Genomic DNA, 20629 nt, shown 5'->3' on the forward strand with positions numbered 1-20629 from the left:
CATCGACCCTCTTGAGGGGCAAAACTAAATGTAACAGAGTATTTTAGTTCCTGTATCTGCTACAGTGATTATGTCACAAATGCTGATTCAGTACTAAAAGTTAAACTGATGTTCCAAAGAAACTGGTATAGGCATGTGTATTCAAATACAGAGATATGTAAACTGGCAGAATACGGTGCTGTGGTCGGCAATGCTTATGTAAGACAACAATTGTCTGGTGCAGTTGTTAGAACAGTTACTGCTACTACAGTGGTGGGTTATCAAGATTTAAGTGAGTTTGAATGTGGTGTTGTAGTCGTCGCATGAGCGATGGGACACAGCATCTCCGAGGTAGCAATGATACCGTGAATATAAGGAATATGGTAAAACATCAAATCTCCAACATCAGTGTGACTGGCAAAAAATCCTGCAAGAACAGGACCAACAATGACTGAAGAGAATCATTCAATGTGTCAGAAGTGCATCCCTTCCGGAAATTGCAAGTGTCGGCATGCAAACCATTCAACAAAACATCATCGACATGGGCTTTCTGAGTCGAAGGCCCACTTGTGTACCCATGATGACGTAAACGCCTCGTCTGTGCCTGTCAACATTGACATTGGGCTATTGATGACTGGAAACATGTTGCCTGGTTGGATGAATCTCACTTCAAATTGTAGTGGGTGGATAGACGTGTATGGCTATGGAGACAACCTCGTGAACTATGGACCCTGCATGTCAGCAGGAGACTGTTGAAGCTGGTGGAGGCTCTGTAATGGTGTGGAGAGTGTGCAGTTGGAGTGACATAGAACTCCTGATATGTCTAGATATGACTCTGAGAGGTGACACATACATAAGCATCCTGTTTGATCACCTGCATCCATTCATGTTGATTGTAGATTCTGATGGACTTGGTAATTCCAGCAGGACAGTGTGACACCCACATGTCCAAAACTGCTCTTCTGAGTTAAAACACTTCCACTGGCCACCAAACTCCTGAGACATGAACATTATTGAGTACATCTGGAATACCTTGCAACATGCTGTTCAGAAGAGCTCTCCACCCCTTGTACTGTTACGGATTTATGGACAGCCCTGCAGGATTCATGGTGTTAGTTCCCTCCAGCACTACTTCAGACATTAGTTGAGTCTCTGCCACATATCTGGGATGCCTTGCAACATGCTGTTCAGAAGAGATCTCCACCCCCTCGTACTCTTACAGATTTATGGACAGCCCTGCAGGATTCATGGTGTCAATTCCCTCCAGCACTACTTCAGACATTTCTTGAGTCTGACACCTCTACAACAGAATTAGTGCATGCATCCAGACCTGAGCGTGTGCAGTGTCTTGTTGATAAAGTGCTCAGGCAGGCAAGCACGCACGCGCACACACACACACACACACACACACACACACACACACACACACAGAGAGAGAGAGAGAGAGAGAGAGAGAGAGAGAGAGAGAGAGAGAGGGGGGGAGGGGGGGTAGTGTAGTAAGTTTATTTCAATCAGTTATCGTATAAACTGATTAAAAAGTCTAAACCATTTTCAACTGACTTATTCATTATCAAGAGCCCAACTTTACGATCTATTGATAATGAATAGTCAGTTGAAACAATTTGTAGACATTAAGCAATTTATCTGAGTATTGACTGAACTAAACTTCATAATCACTAAAAAATGGGCTACATAAATGAGCACAATCTGTTGCAGGTGTTGATTCTACCCAGCAGAACACCCTTTGTAAACTGAAAAGTGAGGCATATCCAATGGCTGTGGAACTCATAATTAAGACTATTGTAACATCCATAGATCTCATGAATGTTGGGACACTAGATTTACTGAAAAGACAGGAAGGTGAAGAGGTTGCAGTATACAGAAAAAATCAAAAGACTTAATAACCAAGTGGAAAAAATGCTGTCTAATGCACTGCTTTAACTCTCATAAATATGACAATTTTATCTTCCCTGACTGACAGAATATGCAAACAATATGCACTGAATACAGTTCAGCTGTGCAGAAGCCCAGAACAGCATGTTTTGTAGCACAATGGTGCACTTCAACATGATAAGAATGCAGAGTTTTCAGTGGAGAAAACAGTAATTCGGGAAGGGAAATTTATTTAATCAACTGTCATCTAAATTACTAAGAGACTATCTGGGAACATGGTACCAGTTTTATTACCCATTGCTGTCCTGCAGCACCATGTAGTGAAAGCTTCTGTTCTCTTTTTATCTGCACAATTTCACATACACATGAAGCCTACACTCCAACATATAATCTCTAAGATACGTTTCCAAAATTTAAATTTGTATTCAGTGCTAAAATATTTCTCATATTCATGAAAGCTTTTCTTCCTATTCATAGTGTGCATTTTGTACCCTTTTACCGTATGCCTTCACCAGTTATTTTGTTGCCCAGAAAGCAAAACTTGTGCACTACCATACCTTTAGTGTGTATTTTCCAATCTAATACCCTCAGAATCCTCTGAATTTATTCAACTGCACTCCATTACTCTCATTTCACTTTTGTTAAAACTGTTTTGTTTGTGTTATCTCTCTTCGAGGCACTGGCTATTCCATTCAGCTGGTCTTTTGAGTCCTTTGCCATTTCTGACAGACATACATTGTCACTCAAGAAACCTTTTAGTTATTACTTTTGGTCCCAGAACTTAAGTTGTTTTACTTCATCTGTCTGACAGACATATAATGGTATGGTAAGGAGTTCCAGAATCTGCAGGAAGGATCACCTGAGTGTGGAGAGAGCTAAAAGTGGCAAATGATTCACACAGCTACTTGTCTCTGCCCTGGGCTAATGAGTGGCCACAATATTCTTTTTCAGGATTTGTACTTCTCAGATGAATACTGAGAAACAGTCAGCAATAAAACTGACAAAAAAAATGGCTGAAAACAAGACACCAATATGAGTTATCAGCAAGGCAAACAATATGTTGTTCATCCAGCAGTCTGTCTTTAAACATTGAGAATTGGATTTATAATGTTATGTTTACGCTGTTAAAAGCACACATCCCTCAACCTTTAGTCTGATGTTAAATGTAGCTTCTTTCCTTAGTGTAATGAGAAGTGCTGCTCTGATCTCTGGCAGGTTTACAGTACATCAGAGGTCTGTCATTTAAGCTAATTGTAAAGAACCTCACAACCTTTTGGGTAGTAAAGTTGAAATATATCAGAATTATTGAAGATAGTGAGATAAGTTCATGACAAGAGTTAATGAATATCGTAAGTTATAACTACACTGGTGTCCAAAATTAAAGCAACAAACCACTATTTTCACATCTTGTGTCTAATTCATGGTATAATCATACAAACTGTCAACAGGTATCTGTAAAATTGTGTTCTGCATGGAATGTGGCATTCCAGTCAATGGACAACCATGCCAGTAATGAAATCAGGACACCTATCAAACAGCCCAGTGTGTACCGAGTAGTCCCACATCCACAATTGCTGTGTATAGAGTCGCAGATCGGCACTATGGCAGAAAGAAGACACCTACAAGGCTCTCTGTAGTGGAGGGCCATAAGAAAAATGCAAGCAGCACACTCACAAAATGATGTAGCTGAATGGCTTAATGTGAATCGTTCTTTTGTTTTCAGATGTGGTGACAAATTATAGAGACTGGAACAGTATCCCAAAGACCAGGGCAGGGCTGAGTATGATATAAGAAAGAGAGGAGTGTTATTTGGCTGTAAGGGCATGACGGTACCACCTTAGTATTGCACAGCAACTGGCATTTGACCTTGCAGCATCCACTGGACATGTTATATAAACATATGGTGACAGAAGGCTTTGGCAGAGTGGCTTTTATTGTCGGAGACCTGCTGTATGTGTACCTCTGATGTGTCTTCACAGAAGGAAACGTCTAGAGTGGAGTCATCAATATACCTCATGGACATCAAACTGTGGGCCAGTATTCTTTGCACAGATGACTCCAAATTTGGTCTGGAGAGTGATTCTCCAAGCATTCGAATCTGGAAGGAACATGAAGCACGATTTCAGGACCCAAGCATTGTGGAAACAGACCGATATCGAGGAGGATCCCTAATGGTGTGGACAGTGATTATGTGGACCACTCGAACACCTCTTCATGTAATTGTATGGGTGAATCGGCAAGGTTTAACTGTTGTTAGGTATTGTGGTGATATCTTGGGGCCTCATCTGCAGTTGTTGCTGGGTGGTGTGAACACAGTTTTTGTATTGAGGGACGATAATGCTTGACCTCATAGAGAATGGGTGGTTGACATTTTCTTGGAAACAGAAAATGTCGCACGCATGGCGTGAACTGGTCGCTCTGCTAATGTAACTCCCATAGATTGTGTCTGGGATGCACTAGGGAGATAAGTTGCATCATGTCAGCATCCATCAACCACTGTACAAGACTTGTGAGCAGCTCTGCAGGAAGTAGGGGTGTTATTGCCTCAACATGAGATTGATGACATCTTTCACAGCATGCTGTGTCATTGCCTGGCCAGTATTGCTGCCAGAGGTGGTCACACCCCATACTGAGCACATTAACCAGTTGTCAGAATGTGTGTGGAAATCTGTTAAGTTGGAAAAAAATGAACATTTTGTGTCTTCTGTTATGCATATAGCAGTTATCTATGTTCTGCATTCTGTACAGTGTTTCTACTTTACTATCACCTGTTTATTCTGTTTCATGGCAAAATAAACACAACCTTGCAAAATTTCTGTTTTTTGCTTTAATTTTGGACACCAGTGTATGTTTTTGGGCGACCAGGAGGATGAATTGCTTTCTTCAACATTGTGGCTCACAACAAAAAAACCTGTTAGCAGTAACTTTCATTACAAAATTCCTTCACCCAGATAAAGATAATAATTTGAAATGAAAGCAACAATAATAGGTAAATGTGGAGGTGAACAGGTGAAAGATTCATTTGAAAACTGTGGATCATGTGACACATACAAGATGAAACTCACGTGTGTGTGTGTGTGTGTGTGTGTGTGTGTGTGTGTGTGTGTGTGTGTTGGGAGGGAGGGACGGAGAGAGAGAGAGAGAGAGAGAGAGAGAGAGAGAGAGAGAGAGAGAGAGAGAATGAAAGTGAGAGAGAGAGAGCCTGCATGGATCCAATTACTTTCATTTTATGGCTAATTTCTTTTGCGGTAATATGAATATCCATTCTTGACTACTTTTAAGTGTGTTTGTGTATGTTCCCCAGTCTTCATTGAGGAGTAGAGTTACTGCATCAGTAACCCAGGGCTGTGAAATTTTATTTTTGTTCAAGGCTTTTAATCCTGAGGGGTAATTTTTGTTGATTGCTGGCCTCTGTTGAAGAATGTGAACTCAGATTTTGGCTATCACGTATGATAAACCTGTAATAATGTTTTAAAAAATTGTCGTATTTATACAATGTTAAGACATTATAACATATTAATAAAGACACTTACAGCTGTATTAGTAACTGCAAACTACTTACAAATGTATGTAATAAACAAAACTAAACAGCACTAATTTGTTCATAGACCTAATCACAATTTAAGTTCAGCATATTTCAAGTCTTACAGAGACACTGCACTTTTTCATTACCACTTCCTCTTCATATTGCAATTTGGTCTTCAAAATTTTCTCCTATACAGCAGCTCCACACTATCTCTGTTTAGAGACCAACAGTAGTCAGTCCTTTATCCCACCTTCCTTGATAACATAATTCTATTTCTTTCATGTCTTAATGAGCCCTTTCCCCATGTTCTTCTCTAACATCTCCAAGATTGTCAGTGAAGAAGTCGACATAGCTATGAAGAAAATGGATTTTAGGGCTCTTGTTGCATCCAAAATTTTTCAGAGCTGTCAACATATTTACCCCCATGGCTTTGAAATCTGAGTGTTTCCTGTTCCCTAAGAAATTGTCAGGCACATTCTTAAATCCTTCCCAAGCCAGTCTTCCTGTGTTAGTACATTTTCAAAAACTTCATTTCATACATTTTCAGGTACTTCATATTTCATCAAACTTCTAATGTTCAGCCCCACAAATAATCCTTTGTTAAGTTTGGCCTCAGATATAAAAGAAACATTGAAACTACTATACTTAAAGCAATCACCATCATTAGGCAGTGCTTTGTCAAATTGTTTCATGGTTTCCAGTTTAATATGAAGAAGTAACAGGACGTTTTTCTCTCGTTTCACTAGAGGTTCTATTATCACATTTTTCTCCACAGGATTCATTGTTGTTCTGTAGACCATTCTATTCTACTCCAATGTGATTCACAGGCACAAATATCCTAGAGACACAGGAAGCAAGAAGACTTTTTAAAGCCTGACTGTTGTCACGGCAGTTGTCCTATTACTTTCAGCTCTCCACACACAATCCATTGATGTTTCCAGTAATTTAATGCCTTCAGCAGCATCTCCATATTTTTGTAGCTGTCTTTTAAGTGCACAGAATATGCTACTGATGCTGAACCATACTTGATACCAATGTGTAGGCTTATTTTTTTAGAACCTATAAATAGCCTTCATTCATTTGTGTTGTATGTAACATCATATCTTCGTAACACACTTTCAGTGTTTGCACAATAAACAAGAGAGCCTTCTGTAATAAAATACTCACAAAATTCCAATTCTCATGAGTGAAACCAGTTGCTGGGGATGAGCAAATGATTTTCCTTTAGCGGAGACCTCTTTTGTGGGTGTGGAGTCGTAATAAGGATCTGAAGTTTCACTTGGTGGTGGTGGTGGTGGTGGTGGTGGTGGTGGTGGTGAAGATTCTAAAGTAGTGGGTGGTTCAGGCATGGGAATGTTAGGACCATGTGGTATTGATCTTATGGCTGATTTTAAGTTTGTCAACAATGTAGGAAAATACAGATTGTTACTGACTAAAGAAAACACATCAAGTTGCACAATTAAAAGACACTTACATAAAGATTTGGCTGCTGCCATCATCAGTAAAAGAGCGGCACACACAAGCAAGCAGACCTCACACACACAAGCAAACACACCTCATGCACACATGACCACCAACCCCAGCATCTCGGGGTGGAATGCAACTGTAATGTGGGATGCAAGCAGCAATCTGGAGGGGGCAGGGAAGGGATAGTGGTGTATGAGTGGGGGTGAGACAAATGCAGTCTGGTGGAGCGTGCAGGAACCAGACTGCCATCAGGTGCAGCATCAGGAGGTTATGGGGCAGAGAGGTTGGCAAAAAAGGAGAGGAGTGAGGGTGATATGTTTGCAGACAGATGCAAATAAAGAGGGTGAGAGATGAGAATAGGGAGGAGATGACAGGATTATGGGCTGGAAACGGTTGGATGGAGGGTGTGGGAACAGTATGTTAACATAGGTTGAGGCCAAGTAATTAACAGGAGTTGAAAATGTAAGTATAACTCCCATATGCACAGTTCAAAGTAGCTGGTGAGGAAGGGAAGGACCCAGATGGTTCAGGTTGTGAAGCAGCTATTGAAATGAAGTGTGTTATGTTCAGCTGCATGTTGTGCCACAGGGTGGTCTACTTTGCTCTTGGCCACAGTTTAGTGGTGGCCTTTCATCCAGGTGGACTGCAGGTTGGTAGTCATACCAATATAAAAATCTGCGCAATGATTGCAGTAGAGCTTATAAGTGACATGGCTGCTTTGACAGGTGGCCTGGCCCCTGATGGGGTAGGGAAAACCTATGACAGGACTGGAGTAGATAGTGCTGGGTGAGTGGATTGGGCAGATTTTGTACCTTGGTCTTTCACATGGATATGATCCTTGTGGCAAGGGGTTGGGATTGGGTGTGGCACAGGGATGGACTAGGATATTGTATAGATTGGGTGGACGATGGAACACTATTTTAGGAGGCGTGAGAAGTATCTCGAGTATGATGACCTCATTTCAGGATATGATGATAGGTAATCAAAGCCCTGGTGAAGGATGTGGTTCGCGTCCGCGGTGATCCTCGGTAATGAAGGGGACTCTCCTTTGTGGTTGGTTCTTGGGGGTGGTGGGAGGATTTGGGGTGTGAGAGGAAATGGCACGGGAGATATGTTTGCTGAATAGGTCTGTGGGAGCCTTTAGCAACTGAGCGCAGGTGTTTTTGTCACTGCAGATACACCACCCCTAGGTGGCCAGGCTTTATGGGAGGGCCTTTTTGGTGTGAAAGGGATGACAGCTGTCAAAATGCAAGTACTGTTGGTGTTTGGTGCATTTAATGTGGACAGAAGAGTGGGTGGAGCCTTCAAAGAGGAGGAGGGCAACATTTAGGAAGGGGCACACTGGACGGAGGAGGACCACATGAAGCACATGGGAGAGAAGGTATTGATGTTGCGAAGGAATGAACATAGGGTGTCTTGCCCTTGAGTCCAGATCGTGAAGATATCATCAATGAACCTGAACCAGACTAGGGGTTTGGTGTTTAAGGAGGCCGCCTCTAGATGATCCATAAAAAGTTTGCCATGGGAGAATGCCATGTGGGTGCCCATGGCTGTGCTGTGGATTTGTTTGAAGTTAGTAAGGTATATGAGGAATGGCGCAGTGGGTTTGGAGACTGAATGATGTTGGAAAGGTAGTGTTCAATTGCGGTAAGACCACAGGGAGGTGGCGTCAACAGTGAGGAAGTGGTTGGTGTCTCTTACGTGGGAGGCTAGATTACGGGCAACTGGTTTGGAATTGTTGGTCAGTGAGAGCTGAAATTCCTTGAGGAGGGGCACAATAACCAGTCACAGTGGGGTGTCCAGGATTGTTGTGTTTATGGATTTTGGGGTCCATGTAGTACATGGGTGTGTGGAGTGTCATAGGGGGAGGAGGGAAATGGCTTCATAGGAGATGTTTTGGGAAGGGCCTAATGCTTCAAGCAGAGATTGGAGTTTGTGTTGGACTTCTGGGATGGGATCACTCTGACAGATTTATAGGTGGAGTAGTCAGGTAATTGGCAGGGACCTTCTGCCAGGTATTCAATGCGATTCAAAACAACAGTGGTGGAACCACCTCAGATGATTGGGTCACAATTCATTTTGATGTTGTATATGGCTGTTCTTTCTCCTACTGAGAGGTTGGTTTCTGAGGAAGGGACCTGGGGAAGGATGGTGAAGCAAAGTTGAAGGTATGGAAGACCTGGAAGGTGACCAGCAGGTGGTTAGGTGAGAGGGGGGAGGGTCACAGTTTGATGGTGGTATGAACTGAACTGGACGGGGCAGGGTTCAGTGTTGGAATCTGGGTGGTTTTAGTTGGAGGGATTGGTAGCAAATATACACTTCCATGCTTCTACATGCTCCCCAAAATCCACAAACTCAAAAACGTGGGATTCCCGGCGGGTTCAGGGATTTTCTCTGCCTCGTGATGACTGGGTGTTGTGTACTGTCCTTAGGTTAGTTAGGTTTAAGTAGTTCTAAGTTCTAGGGGACTGATGACCATAGATGTTAAGTCCCATAGTGCTCAGAGCCATTTGAACCAAAATCGTGGATGCCCCATTGTGGCTAGTTATTGTGCCTAAACTGAAAGAATTTCGGCCCTCACTGACAAGGACCCCCAACCAGTTGCCTGTAATCTAGCCTCCCATGTCAAAAATACCAACCACTTCCTTCACCAACTCTCCTCCATCCCTACATCTTTACATCCTGGATCTCTACCTGTCACTGTTGATGCCACCTCCCTGTGCACCAACACCCAACATGCCTGTGGTCTTACCGCTATTGAATTCTACCTTTCCCCACATCCTTCAGACTCCAAATCCACTACCTCATTCCTCATACTTACTAACTGTATACTAAGCCACAGCTACTCATTTGAAGGGAAGGTATATAAACATATCCACAGCAAAGCCACGGGCACCACATGGCATCTTCCTTTGCTAACCTTTTTATGGGCCATCTAGAGGAGACCTTCCTAGCTTTCCAAAACACCAAACCACTAGCCTGAATCAGTTTCATTGATGATATCTTCATGATCTGGACTCAAGGGCAAGACACCCTATCTTGGTTCCGTCACAGCCTCAACACCTCTCCCATCCCCTTCATGTGGTCCTCCTCAGGCCAGCCTAGATGTTGACCTCCTCCACTCTGATGGCTCCATCTGCACCTCTGTCCACATTTAACCAACCAGCCACCAACAGTACCAGTATTTTGACATCAGTCATCCCTTTCACACAAAAAAATCCCTCCTATACAGCTTGACCACTCAAGGACAGCTTATCTGCAGGGTCAAGACCTTCCTTACTCAGTATTCTGAGAGTCTCCCCAATGACTGCACAGACAGGCACTGTCCTCCATACCTAGTCCACAAACAGACCTCCCATGTCATTTTCCCTCACACTCCCAATCCTCCAACCACCCCCAAGAACCAACCACAAAGGAATGTTCCCTTCATCACCCAGTACCACCCCAGACTATAACAACTGAACCACATCCAACACCAAAGATACTTCCCACCCCTCCTATAGTGGTGTTCCATTGCCCACCCAACGTCCACAACATTCTAGTCCATCCCTATGCCACTCCCAATCCCAACCCCTTGCCACAGGGATCACATCCATGTGGAAGACCCAAATGCTAAACTTCCCCAATCCACCCACCCATCATTTACTATTCCAGTCCTATTACAGGTTTATCTAACCCCATCAGGGTTTGGGGCACCTGTGAAAGCAGTCAAGTCATGTACCAGCTCTGCTGCAATCATTACACAGCTTTTTATATTGGTATGACAACCAACCAGCTGTCCACCAGGATGAATGATGAATGGCCACCGCCAAACTGTGCTCAAGACCAATGTAGACTACTCTGTGGCACAACATGCAGTTAAACATAACACACTTGATTTCAATGGCTGCTTCACTACCTGAGCCATCTGGATCCTTCCCTCCACCACCAGATTTTCTCAGCTGCACAGATGGGGGTTATCTCCTTTCCCATAATTATCCTGGACCCAACCTATGGTAACATATTTTTCCCACACGTTCCACTCAACAGTTTCCACCCTCTCTGTCATATCATCGCTTCCCCATCTCTCACCCTCTTTATTTGCAGACATCTGCCAACAATCCACACATCTTTCCACACTCCTCTCCGTTTTGCTCCTTTTTTGTTCATCTCCCTGCACCACAACCACCTGATACTGCACCTGTTGGCAGTCTGGTCCCAGCACAGTCCACGGACAGCATTCTTCTCTCTCCCCACCTATACACTATTATCCTTTCCCCTTCCTTGTCACCTCCAGATTGCTACTTGCCTCCCACATGATAGCAGCATTCGAGTGTGACATGTTGGAGTTGGTGGTCATGTGTGCATGAGTTAAGCTTGTTTGTGTGTCTAAATGGTGCATGTGTCTCTTTTACTGATGAAGGCTGTTTTTGAAAGCTTTTTGTCTTTTAATTGTGCCTGTCTGCGACTTGACGTGTCATATTAATGGTAAGTAGCAATCTGTTTTTTTTTCCTACATTGTTGTTATTCCTACCAGGAGTTTCCATTGTTGGATTTTAGTTTTATATAATCAATTCCTTTCATACTGTTCTTGTTACGCTCACCAACTTTCACCATATGAAAATATCAATCACCTACATGTTTTTCTTGTTCTCTCCATACTATTGGAATCCTGAAGGGGATTTCCTCAAACATGCAATGCATGCGTGACAAACAGAATGTGGCGCAAAAGTTTTTTCGTGGTCTCCTAACCTTAACCCTTTAACTGCTCTGGATGTGTTAACGCGCGTGTCTTTGTACCTGTCCCTGTGTGCTCTGAATGTGTTTACGCGCGCCACTAGCCCTTCTACCTGGTACTCTGAACGTGTCTACGCGTAAGGTAGGTATATTTTTTGACAAATGTGGTTATGTTCTTCTTCTGATTTTGAGAGACAGAGAGCTGCAGATGTGACAAAACGCATCAGGGCCTTACATACATGACCTTCTTGATGATGTCACCATTATTAGACTGATACAACATAATAAGGTAGTGTTGACACACAAATTTCATTTCAAATTCATATTCAAATGACTGTGATGCATGTGTGTGCCTCTAAACAACTCAAGAAGTATCACTCTTTTCACAGTCGACCATGTTGAATCACTTTAAAATATATTGCAGTATATATAACGAGGGTAATTTAAAAATAAGAAACATGAGGAATTATCTAAAACCTGTGAGTGTTAGAAGAAAACAGATTACATTTTTGTAAAGAGCATTAAAAAGCCACTGTAATTGACCAGATTTCATGTAAAGTGCTGAAACATCACACTCCTGTATTATAGTTCCTTGACTTTAGGCTGAATTAAACCTATATTAAGTAATTGGCATCTGTACTTAAAGCCATATTTTCGGATCATACAAAAAAAGAGTCATTTTTGTAAACAGTATGTGTATATGCAGCTTCTTTCTTAACTTGTAACTTTCTCTCCCCAAATTACAGACTTGTACCCCTCCTTATTAGTCAAATAACTTGTCATAATATCTGTAATCAAACATCACTAAATTGTAATTATTGTAATGATACTGTTGTCAAATGCTGCCTCTTATTTGTTGTCATGTTCCAAGTACACTCTTAAGGGCAAAAAGAAAAGAAAAAGATAGATCACCAAGGAATTATCCAAATTGGACGGAAATCAGTAGATGTGATATAATGTACCTCTACAGACAAACAAATGATTACAATATGAGAAAAGTTGGATGATTTATTCAAAGAAAGAGGTTCACAAATTGAGTGAGTCAGTAATGTGTTTGTCCATATCTGTTGCTTATGCGAGCAGTTATTCGACTTGGCATTGATTGCTAGAGTTGTTGCATGTCCTCCTGAGGGGTATTGTGCCAAATTCTGTCCAATTGGCATGTTAGGTCATCAAAATTCCAAGATGATTGAAATGTTCTGGCCATAATGCTCCAAATGTTCTCAACTGGGGAGGGATCCGGTGGCCTGGCTGATCAAAGTAAGGTTTGGCAAGCACGAAAACGAACAGTAGAAACTCACATGGTTGTGGGTGGGCATTATTTTACTGAAATGTAAGACCAGGATGGCTTGTCATGAGGGCCAACAAAACGAGGTGTAGAATATTTTCATTGTTCCACTGTACTGTAAAGGTACTGCGGTTGACAACCAAAGGGGTGTGCTGTAAAAAGAAATGGCATCCCAGACCATCATCCCTGGTTGTTGGGCCTTATGGCAAATGAAAGTGAGATCAATATTGCCCTGCTGTCTGGGGTGTCCCCAGACATGTCTTTGACCTGGCTTCTCATTGAATGAAGTAGAATTTTCTTCAGTAATGAGTCCCACTTCGAACTGAGCCCCAATGACTAGCAAAGACATGTCTAGAGACATCCGGGACAGCAGTGGTATACCAGCCTGACTGTCTCCTGCCATATGGGCTGACAACTAGGAGTGATGATTGTTTTAGAGTGTATTTTGTACATGAGTAAGGGATAAAAAGACTATCTGGTTCTCTAGAAGTCCGGCTTAAAGATTCACATGAGGAGGGGGAAGTGGCCAATCGATTACATGAAAGACTCAAGCATTCCTTATCTTTACATGTCAGTTTTAACTTGGTAGCTACTGAGATAAAACACAAGATACAATTCCTGTTTCTATGTTTCCATTCTGCTGTCCTGCCACATAGGAAGTAACTTGCTTTCTCCAGTCCACATTGCATCCATCTGATAGAACAAAGAAAAACTGTACATATGATAGTTATTCAGTAATGCATATCATTGCTTGTCTGACAGCACTGTTGATTGTGTATGTACTTACTTGTGTTATAGGTCACACATCAAAGCTGCATAATTCCAGTGTTCTTTCACTACCTGATGAAAGCAAAAGTTCCACTTCTGAAACCCTCTACTGTCAGCTGAGAGTTGATTCTCTGGGTACAGCATCTCCTGAAATAGGGAATCCAATTGTTTTCAGTGAAAATGACATTTTGTCATTTGCTGTTGACCAGGCATCTCTCAACACGTCGACAACTACAAAGGTACGTTACTAGACATAGACTTTTCTTTATTTGTAATAAAAATAGGGTCAGATATTGATCCAGAATGTTGATGTACACTCCTGGAAATGGAAAAAAGAACACATTGACACCGGTGTGTCAGACCCACCATACTTGCTCCGGACACTGCGAGACGGCTGTACAAGCAATGATCACACGCACGGCACAGCGGACACACCAGGAACCGCGGTGTTGGCCGTCGAATGGCGCTAGCTGCGCAGCATTTGTGCACCGCCGCCGTCAGTGTCAGCCAGTTTGCCGTGGCATACGGAGCTCCATCGCAGTCTTTAACACTGGTAGCATGCCGCGACAGCGTGGACGTGAACCGTATGTGCAGTTGACGGACTTTGAGCGAGGGCGTATAGTGGGCATGCGGGAGGCCGGGTGGACGTACCGCCGAATTGCTCAACACGTGGGGCGTGAGGTCTCCACAGTACATCGATGTTGTCGCCAGTGGTCGGCGGAAGGTGCACGTGCCCGTCGACCTGGGACCGGACCACAGCGACGCACGGATGCACGCCAAGACCGTAGGATCCTACGCAATGCCGTAGGGGACCGCACCGCCACTTCCCAGCAAATTAGGGACACTTGCTCCTGGGGTATCGGCGAGGACCATTCGCAACCGTCTCCATGAAGCTGGGCTACGGTCCCGCACACCGTTAGGCCGTCTTCCGCTCACGCCCCAACATCGTGCAGCCTGCCTCCAGTGGTGTCGCGACAGGCGTGAATGGAGGGACGAATGGAGACGTGTCGTCTTCAGCGATGAGAGTCGCTTCTGCCTTGGTGCCAATGATGGTCGTATGCGTGTTTGGCGCCGTGCAGGTGAGCGCCACAATCAGGACTGCATACGACCGAGGCACACAGGGCCAACACCCGGCATCATGGTGTGGGGAGCGATCTCCTACACTGGCCGTACACCACTGGTGATCGTCGAGGGGACACTGAATAGTGCACGGTACATCCAAACCGTCATCGAACCCATCGTTCTACCATTCCTAGACCGGCAAGGGAACTTGCTGTTCCAACAGGACAATGCACGTCCGCATGTATCCTGTGCCACCCAACGGGCTCTAGAAGGTGTAAGTCAACTACCCTGGCCAGCAAGATCTCCGGATCTGTCCCCCATTGAGCATGTTTGGGACTGGATGAAGCGTTGTCTCACGCGGTCTGCACGTCCAGCACGAACGCTGGTCCAACTGAGGCGCCAGGTGGAAATGGCATGGCAAGCCGTTCCACAGGACTACATCCAGCATCTCTACGATCGTCTCCATGGGAGAATAGCAGCCTGCATTGCTGCGAAAGGTGGATATACACTGTACTAGTACCGACATTGTGCATGCTCTGTTGCCTGTGTCTATGTGCCTGTGGTTCTGTCAGTGTGATCATGTGATGTATCTGACCCCAGGAATGTGTCAATAAAGTTTCCCCTTCCTGGGACAATGAATTCACGGTGTTCTTATTTCAATTTCCAGGAGTGTATTTATGTGGTATCTGTGACTGCAAGTTCCATTATTACTCTCATGCTCAGAAGTCCATTTAATAAGCTTCTTCCCCCAGGCTGTGCTGCTATTACTGTGTAACTTCTTTCACTCTATTCTCATTTATAAAATTAGCCATTTCAGTCTACAGCATGACAATTATTGAACTATATGAAAAAAATGTAAATTAGCTACAAACTATGGCGTACGCACAGTTTATTCATCATGTAAACATCACTATAGATATTCAGATTTAGATTACGTCTTGTTCAATATGCCTACCATCATTGGCAATGATGTGGTGCAGAAGAATAGTGAAATTCTTCATAACCCTCTAGAGTGTTAAAACATCGGTGCTTTCAATGATCTCCTGAATGGTTGTTTTCAGCTCAGCAATGGTTTTGGGATTATTGCTGTACACCTTGTTTTTAATACAGCCCCACAGCGATACAGATTGCCGTACCGTAGGTACAACCACAACGGAGGGGTATCTGTTGAGAGGCCAGACAAACGTGTGGTTCCTGAAGAGGGGCAGCAGCCTATTCAGTAGTTGCAAGGGCAACAGTCTGGATGATTGACTGATCTGGCCTTGTAACAATAACCAAAACGGCCTTGCTGTGCTGGTACTGCAAACGGCTGAAAGCAAGGGGAAACTACGGCCGTAATTTTTCCCGAGAGCATGCAGCTTTACTGTATGATTAAATGATGATGGCGTCCTCTTGGGTAAAATATTCCGGAGGTAAAATAGTCCCCCATTCGGATCTCCGGGCGGGGACTACTCAAGAAGATGTCGTTATCAGGAGAAAGAAAACTGGCGTTCTACGGATCGGAGCGTGGAATGTCAGGTCCCTTAATCGGGCAGGTAGGTTAGAAAATTTGAAAAGGGAAATGGATAGGTTAAAGTTAGATATAGTGGGAATTAGTGAAGTTCGGTGGCAGGAGTAACAAGACTTCTGGTCAGGTGACTACAGGGTTATAAACACAAAGTCAAATAGGGGTAATGCAGGAGTAGGTTTAATAATGAATAGGAAAATAGGAACGCGGGTAAGCTACTACAAACAGCTTAGTGAACACATTATTGTGGCCAAGATAGATACGAAGCCCACACCTACTACAGTAGTACAAGTTTATATGCCAACTAGCTCTGCAGATGACGAAGAAATTGAAGAAATGTATGATGAAATAAAAGAAATTATTCAGATAGTGAAGGGAGACGAAAATTTAATAGTCATGGGTGACTGGAATTCGAGTGTAGGAAAAGGGAGAGAAGGAAACGTAGTAGGTGAATATGGATTGGGGCTAAGAAATGAAAGAGGAAGCCGCCTGGTAGAATTTTGCACAGAGCACAACTTAATCATAGCTAACACTTGGTTTAAGAATCATGAGAGAAGGTTGTATACATGGAAGAACCCTGGAGATACTAAAAGGTATCAGATAGATTATATAATGGTAAGACAGAGATTTAGGAACCAGGTTTTAAATTGTAAGACATTTCCAGGGGCAGATGTGGACTCTGACCACAATCTATTGGTTATGACCTGTAGATTAAAACTGAAGAAACTGCAAAAAGGTGGGAATTTAAGGAGGTGGGACCTGGATAAACTGAAAGAACCAGAGGTTGTACAGAGTTTCAGGGAGAGCATAAGGGAACAATTGACAGGAATGGGGGAAAGAAATACAGTAGAAGAAGAATGGGTAGCTTTGAGGGATGAAGTAGTGAAGGCAGCAGAGGATCAAATAGGTAAAAAGACGAGGGCTAGTAGAAATCCTTGGGTAACAGAAGAAATATTGAATTTAATTGATGAAAGGAGAAAATATAAAAATGCAGTAAATGAAGCAGGCAAAAAGGAATACAAACGTCTCAAAAATGAGATCGACAGGAAGTGCAAAATGGCTAAGCAGGGATGGCTAGAGGACAAATGTAAGGATGTAGAGGCTTATCTTACTAGGGGTAAGGTAGATACTGCCTACAGGAAAATTAAAGAGACCTTTGGAGATAAGAGAACCACTTGTATGAATATCAAGAGCTCAGATGGAAACCCAGTTCTAAGCAAAGAAGGGAAGGCAGAAAGGTGGAAGGAGTATATAGAGGGTCTATACAAGGGCGATGTACTTGAGGACAACGATACTGCGTGAAGAGTTTGACAGAGCACTGAAAGACCTGAATCGAAACAAGGCCCCCGGAGTAGACAACATTCCATTGGAACTACTGGCGGCCTTGGGAGAGCCAGTCCTGACAAAACTCTACCATCTGGTGAGCAAGATGTATGAAACAGGCGAAATACCCTCAGACTTCAAGAAGAATATAATAATTCCAATCCCAAAGAAAGCAGGTGTTGACAGATGTGAAAATTACCGAACTATCAGTTTAATAAGCCATGGCTGCAAAATACTAACGCGAATTCTTTACAGAGGAATGGAAAAACTAGTAGAAGCCGACCTCGGGGAAGATCAGTTTGGATTCCGTAGAAATACTGGAACACGTGAGGCAATACTGACCTTACAACTTACCTTAGAAGAAAGATTAAGGAAAGGCAAACCTACGTTTCTAGCATTTGTAGACTTAGAGAAAGCTTTTGACAATGTTAACTGGAATACTCTCTTTCAAATTCTGAAGGTGGCAGGGGTAAAATACAGGGAGCGAAAGGCTATTTACAATTTGTACAGAAACCAGATGGCAGTTACATGAGTCGAGGGACATGAAAGGGAAGCAGTGGTTGGGAAGGGAGTAAGACAGGGTTGTAGCCTCTCCCCGATGTTATTCAATCTGTATATTGAGCAAGCAGTAAAGGAAACAAAAGAAAAATTTGGAGTAGGTATTAAAATCCATGGAGAAGAAATAAAAACTTTGAGGTTTGCCGATGACATTGTAATTCTGTCAGAGACAGCAAAGGACTTGGAAGAGCAGTTGAACGGAATGGATGGTGTCTTGAAGGGAGGAGATAAGATGAACATCAACAAAAGCAAAACGAGTATAATGGAATGTAGTCGAATTAAGTCGGGTGATGTTGAGGGTATTAGATTAGGAAATGAGACACTTAAAGTAGTAAAGGAGTTTTGCTATTTGGGGAGCAAAATAACTGATGATGGTCGAAGTAGAGAGGATATAAAATGTAGACTGGCAATGGCAAAGAAAGCGTTTCTGAAGAAGAGAAATTTGTTAACATCGAGTATAGATTTAAGTGTCAGGAAGTCATTTCTGAAAGTATTTGTATGGAGTGTAGCCGTGTATGGAAGTGAAACATGGACGGTAAATAGTTTGGACAAGAAGAGAATAGAAGCTTTCGAAATGTGGTGCTACAGAAGAATGCTGAAGATTAGATGGGTAGATCATATAACTAATGAGGAGGTACTGAATAGGATTGGGGAGAAGAGGAGTTTGTGGCACAACTTGACCAGAAGAAGGGATCGGTTGGTAGGACATGTTCTGAGGCATCAAGGGATCACCAATTTAGTATTGGAGGGCAGCGTGGAGGGTAAAAATCGTAGGGGGAGACCAAGAGATGAATACACTAAGCAGACTCAGAAGGATGTAGGTTGCAGTAGGTACTGGGAGATGAAGAAGCTTGCACAGGATAGAGTAGCATGGAGAGCTGCATCATAGCATGGAGAGCTGCATCAAACCAGTCTCAGGACTGAAGACCACAACAACAACAACATGTGTTCAGATACAGAGAATATGGTGGCCAATCGAGGCCCATGCCAGTGGCCTCTGGGTACTCCGGAGCCAGAATGCAGACCCCAAAGTGGTCCTCCAGGACATCAAACACTCTCCTGCTTTGATGCAGCTGAGCATCTTGTCGAAATCAGGATGCCATCTCAGTCCCCCAAATGTGCCAATTTTGTTTATTGACAAACCCATCCAAATGAAAGTGGGCTTCATCGCTAAACCAAACCATGTATGTGCATACTAATTCCCATCATGCCCTGCATTCCACTGTAGGGTTTGAATGTTGTATTGCAAACCATTCAGACGTTATGACTATTTTATTTCATATAGTTCAATAATTGTCAGCCTGTATGTTCATACTATGTTTGTCCTGTGTTTCTCTTTCATTCCTGGCTAGCCTGCTCTGTTTCTACCTTTGTCTCTGAGTTAATTCTTTTCTCATCTTTCTGCTACTTAATTGTATTGAACTATTTTCGAAAACCAGCTAACTGATTGCACTCTACAGTCTTCTTTCGCATCAGCTCTCTAAATATTCTACTTCTTCAGTTTTCCTTATGTTTCAGCACTTCTTGTTATGTATACTTGAAGGGCATACTGTGGCATTATTAAGGCACACATACTACCAGTTTTATATTAAATGAGAAAAGTTTCAGGTATCCCAGTCTGCAATGACTATGTTTGGACTTGGCGAAACTTTGAGCAGGTCCTCATGGATTGTTTCTTTAGTGTTTAATGAAGGGTAAACCACTTGTTGTGGTTTCCTCCATCTAGTTTCTTACTACAAGCTCAGGACATCTTTCATTGTGACACTGAGACATAACCTCCATTAAAAGTGACTGTAGAACTGCCTGAAATAAATTCCCATGCTTGACACCTGTTGTTAATCTTCTTTGAGATCTTTCCCGTGCATTTGCCAGGCCGTTACTATGATAGCTACTTAGAGATGTGATTCTAAGATTTGGGGATGATAAGGAGCCTCTGTCCATCAGTTGAGAAATTGTGTTGTCACGTATGTAATTTCAAACTCTGAGAAACATTTCTTTAGCATTTGAAAGGACATGTCCTAACATGCTGCAGTAGATACTGTGACAACATCAGATCTAGTTCTGGACTTGCCCTGAGTAGAAGTGAAACTCCTACAGATCTCGGTAGTGGCTCATTGACAGAATGAAGTTAGCTAGTGGTGTGGATGACTTGAACAGAGTGCTATGCCTTGATCTGGGCAGTATCTCATTTGCTGATTGGAGGATTTCATTCCTCACCACAGCATTAATATCGCATGAAATGGGGTCGCTTCGACATTTTCAGAAGAGAGGTGACCTGACCTTGATATCTTAGGAAAACATAGAATTCCCAGGTTTGGTCAAATTTTATTTCATGGGAACACATATCCATCATCAGATCTCTAAGAGGGAGATAAAAATAAATGTATTTTGGAATTTGTGAAACACAAATATGAACCTATTACACATAAATCAAAAAACAAACTTATTACATTACAAGGCTGTGACACAGGATACATAATTGTTTACCATAATGACTAACAATGTGCATAGTACTTAAAAAATAATAAGTAAAGGTTACAAA

The 20629-nt window shown here is 42.8% G+C and overlaps 1 protein-coding gene across 1 annotated transcript in view; it reads left to right on the top strand.

The window, feature by feature from the left end:
• Positions 1-20629, top strand: part of LOC126262865 (zinc finger protein 184-like) — a 367123-nt gene that overhangs the window by 56369 nt on the left and 290125 nt on the right. Inside the window, exon 4 of the mRNA XM_049959732.1 lies at positions 13668-13876. Coding sequence (XP_049815689.1) covers positions 13668-13876 — 209 coding nt within the window. The remainder of the gene's footprint in view (positions 1-13667; positions 13877-20629) is intronic.

This window comes from Schistocerca nitens, chromosome 6 (genome assembly GCF_023898315.1).
Source record: "Schistocerca nitens isolate TAMUIC-IGC-003100 chromosome 6, iqSchNite1.1, whole genome shotgun sequence".
NCBI lineage: Eukaryota > Metazoa > Arthropoda > Insecta > Orthoptera > Acrididae > Schistocerca > Schistocerca nitens.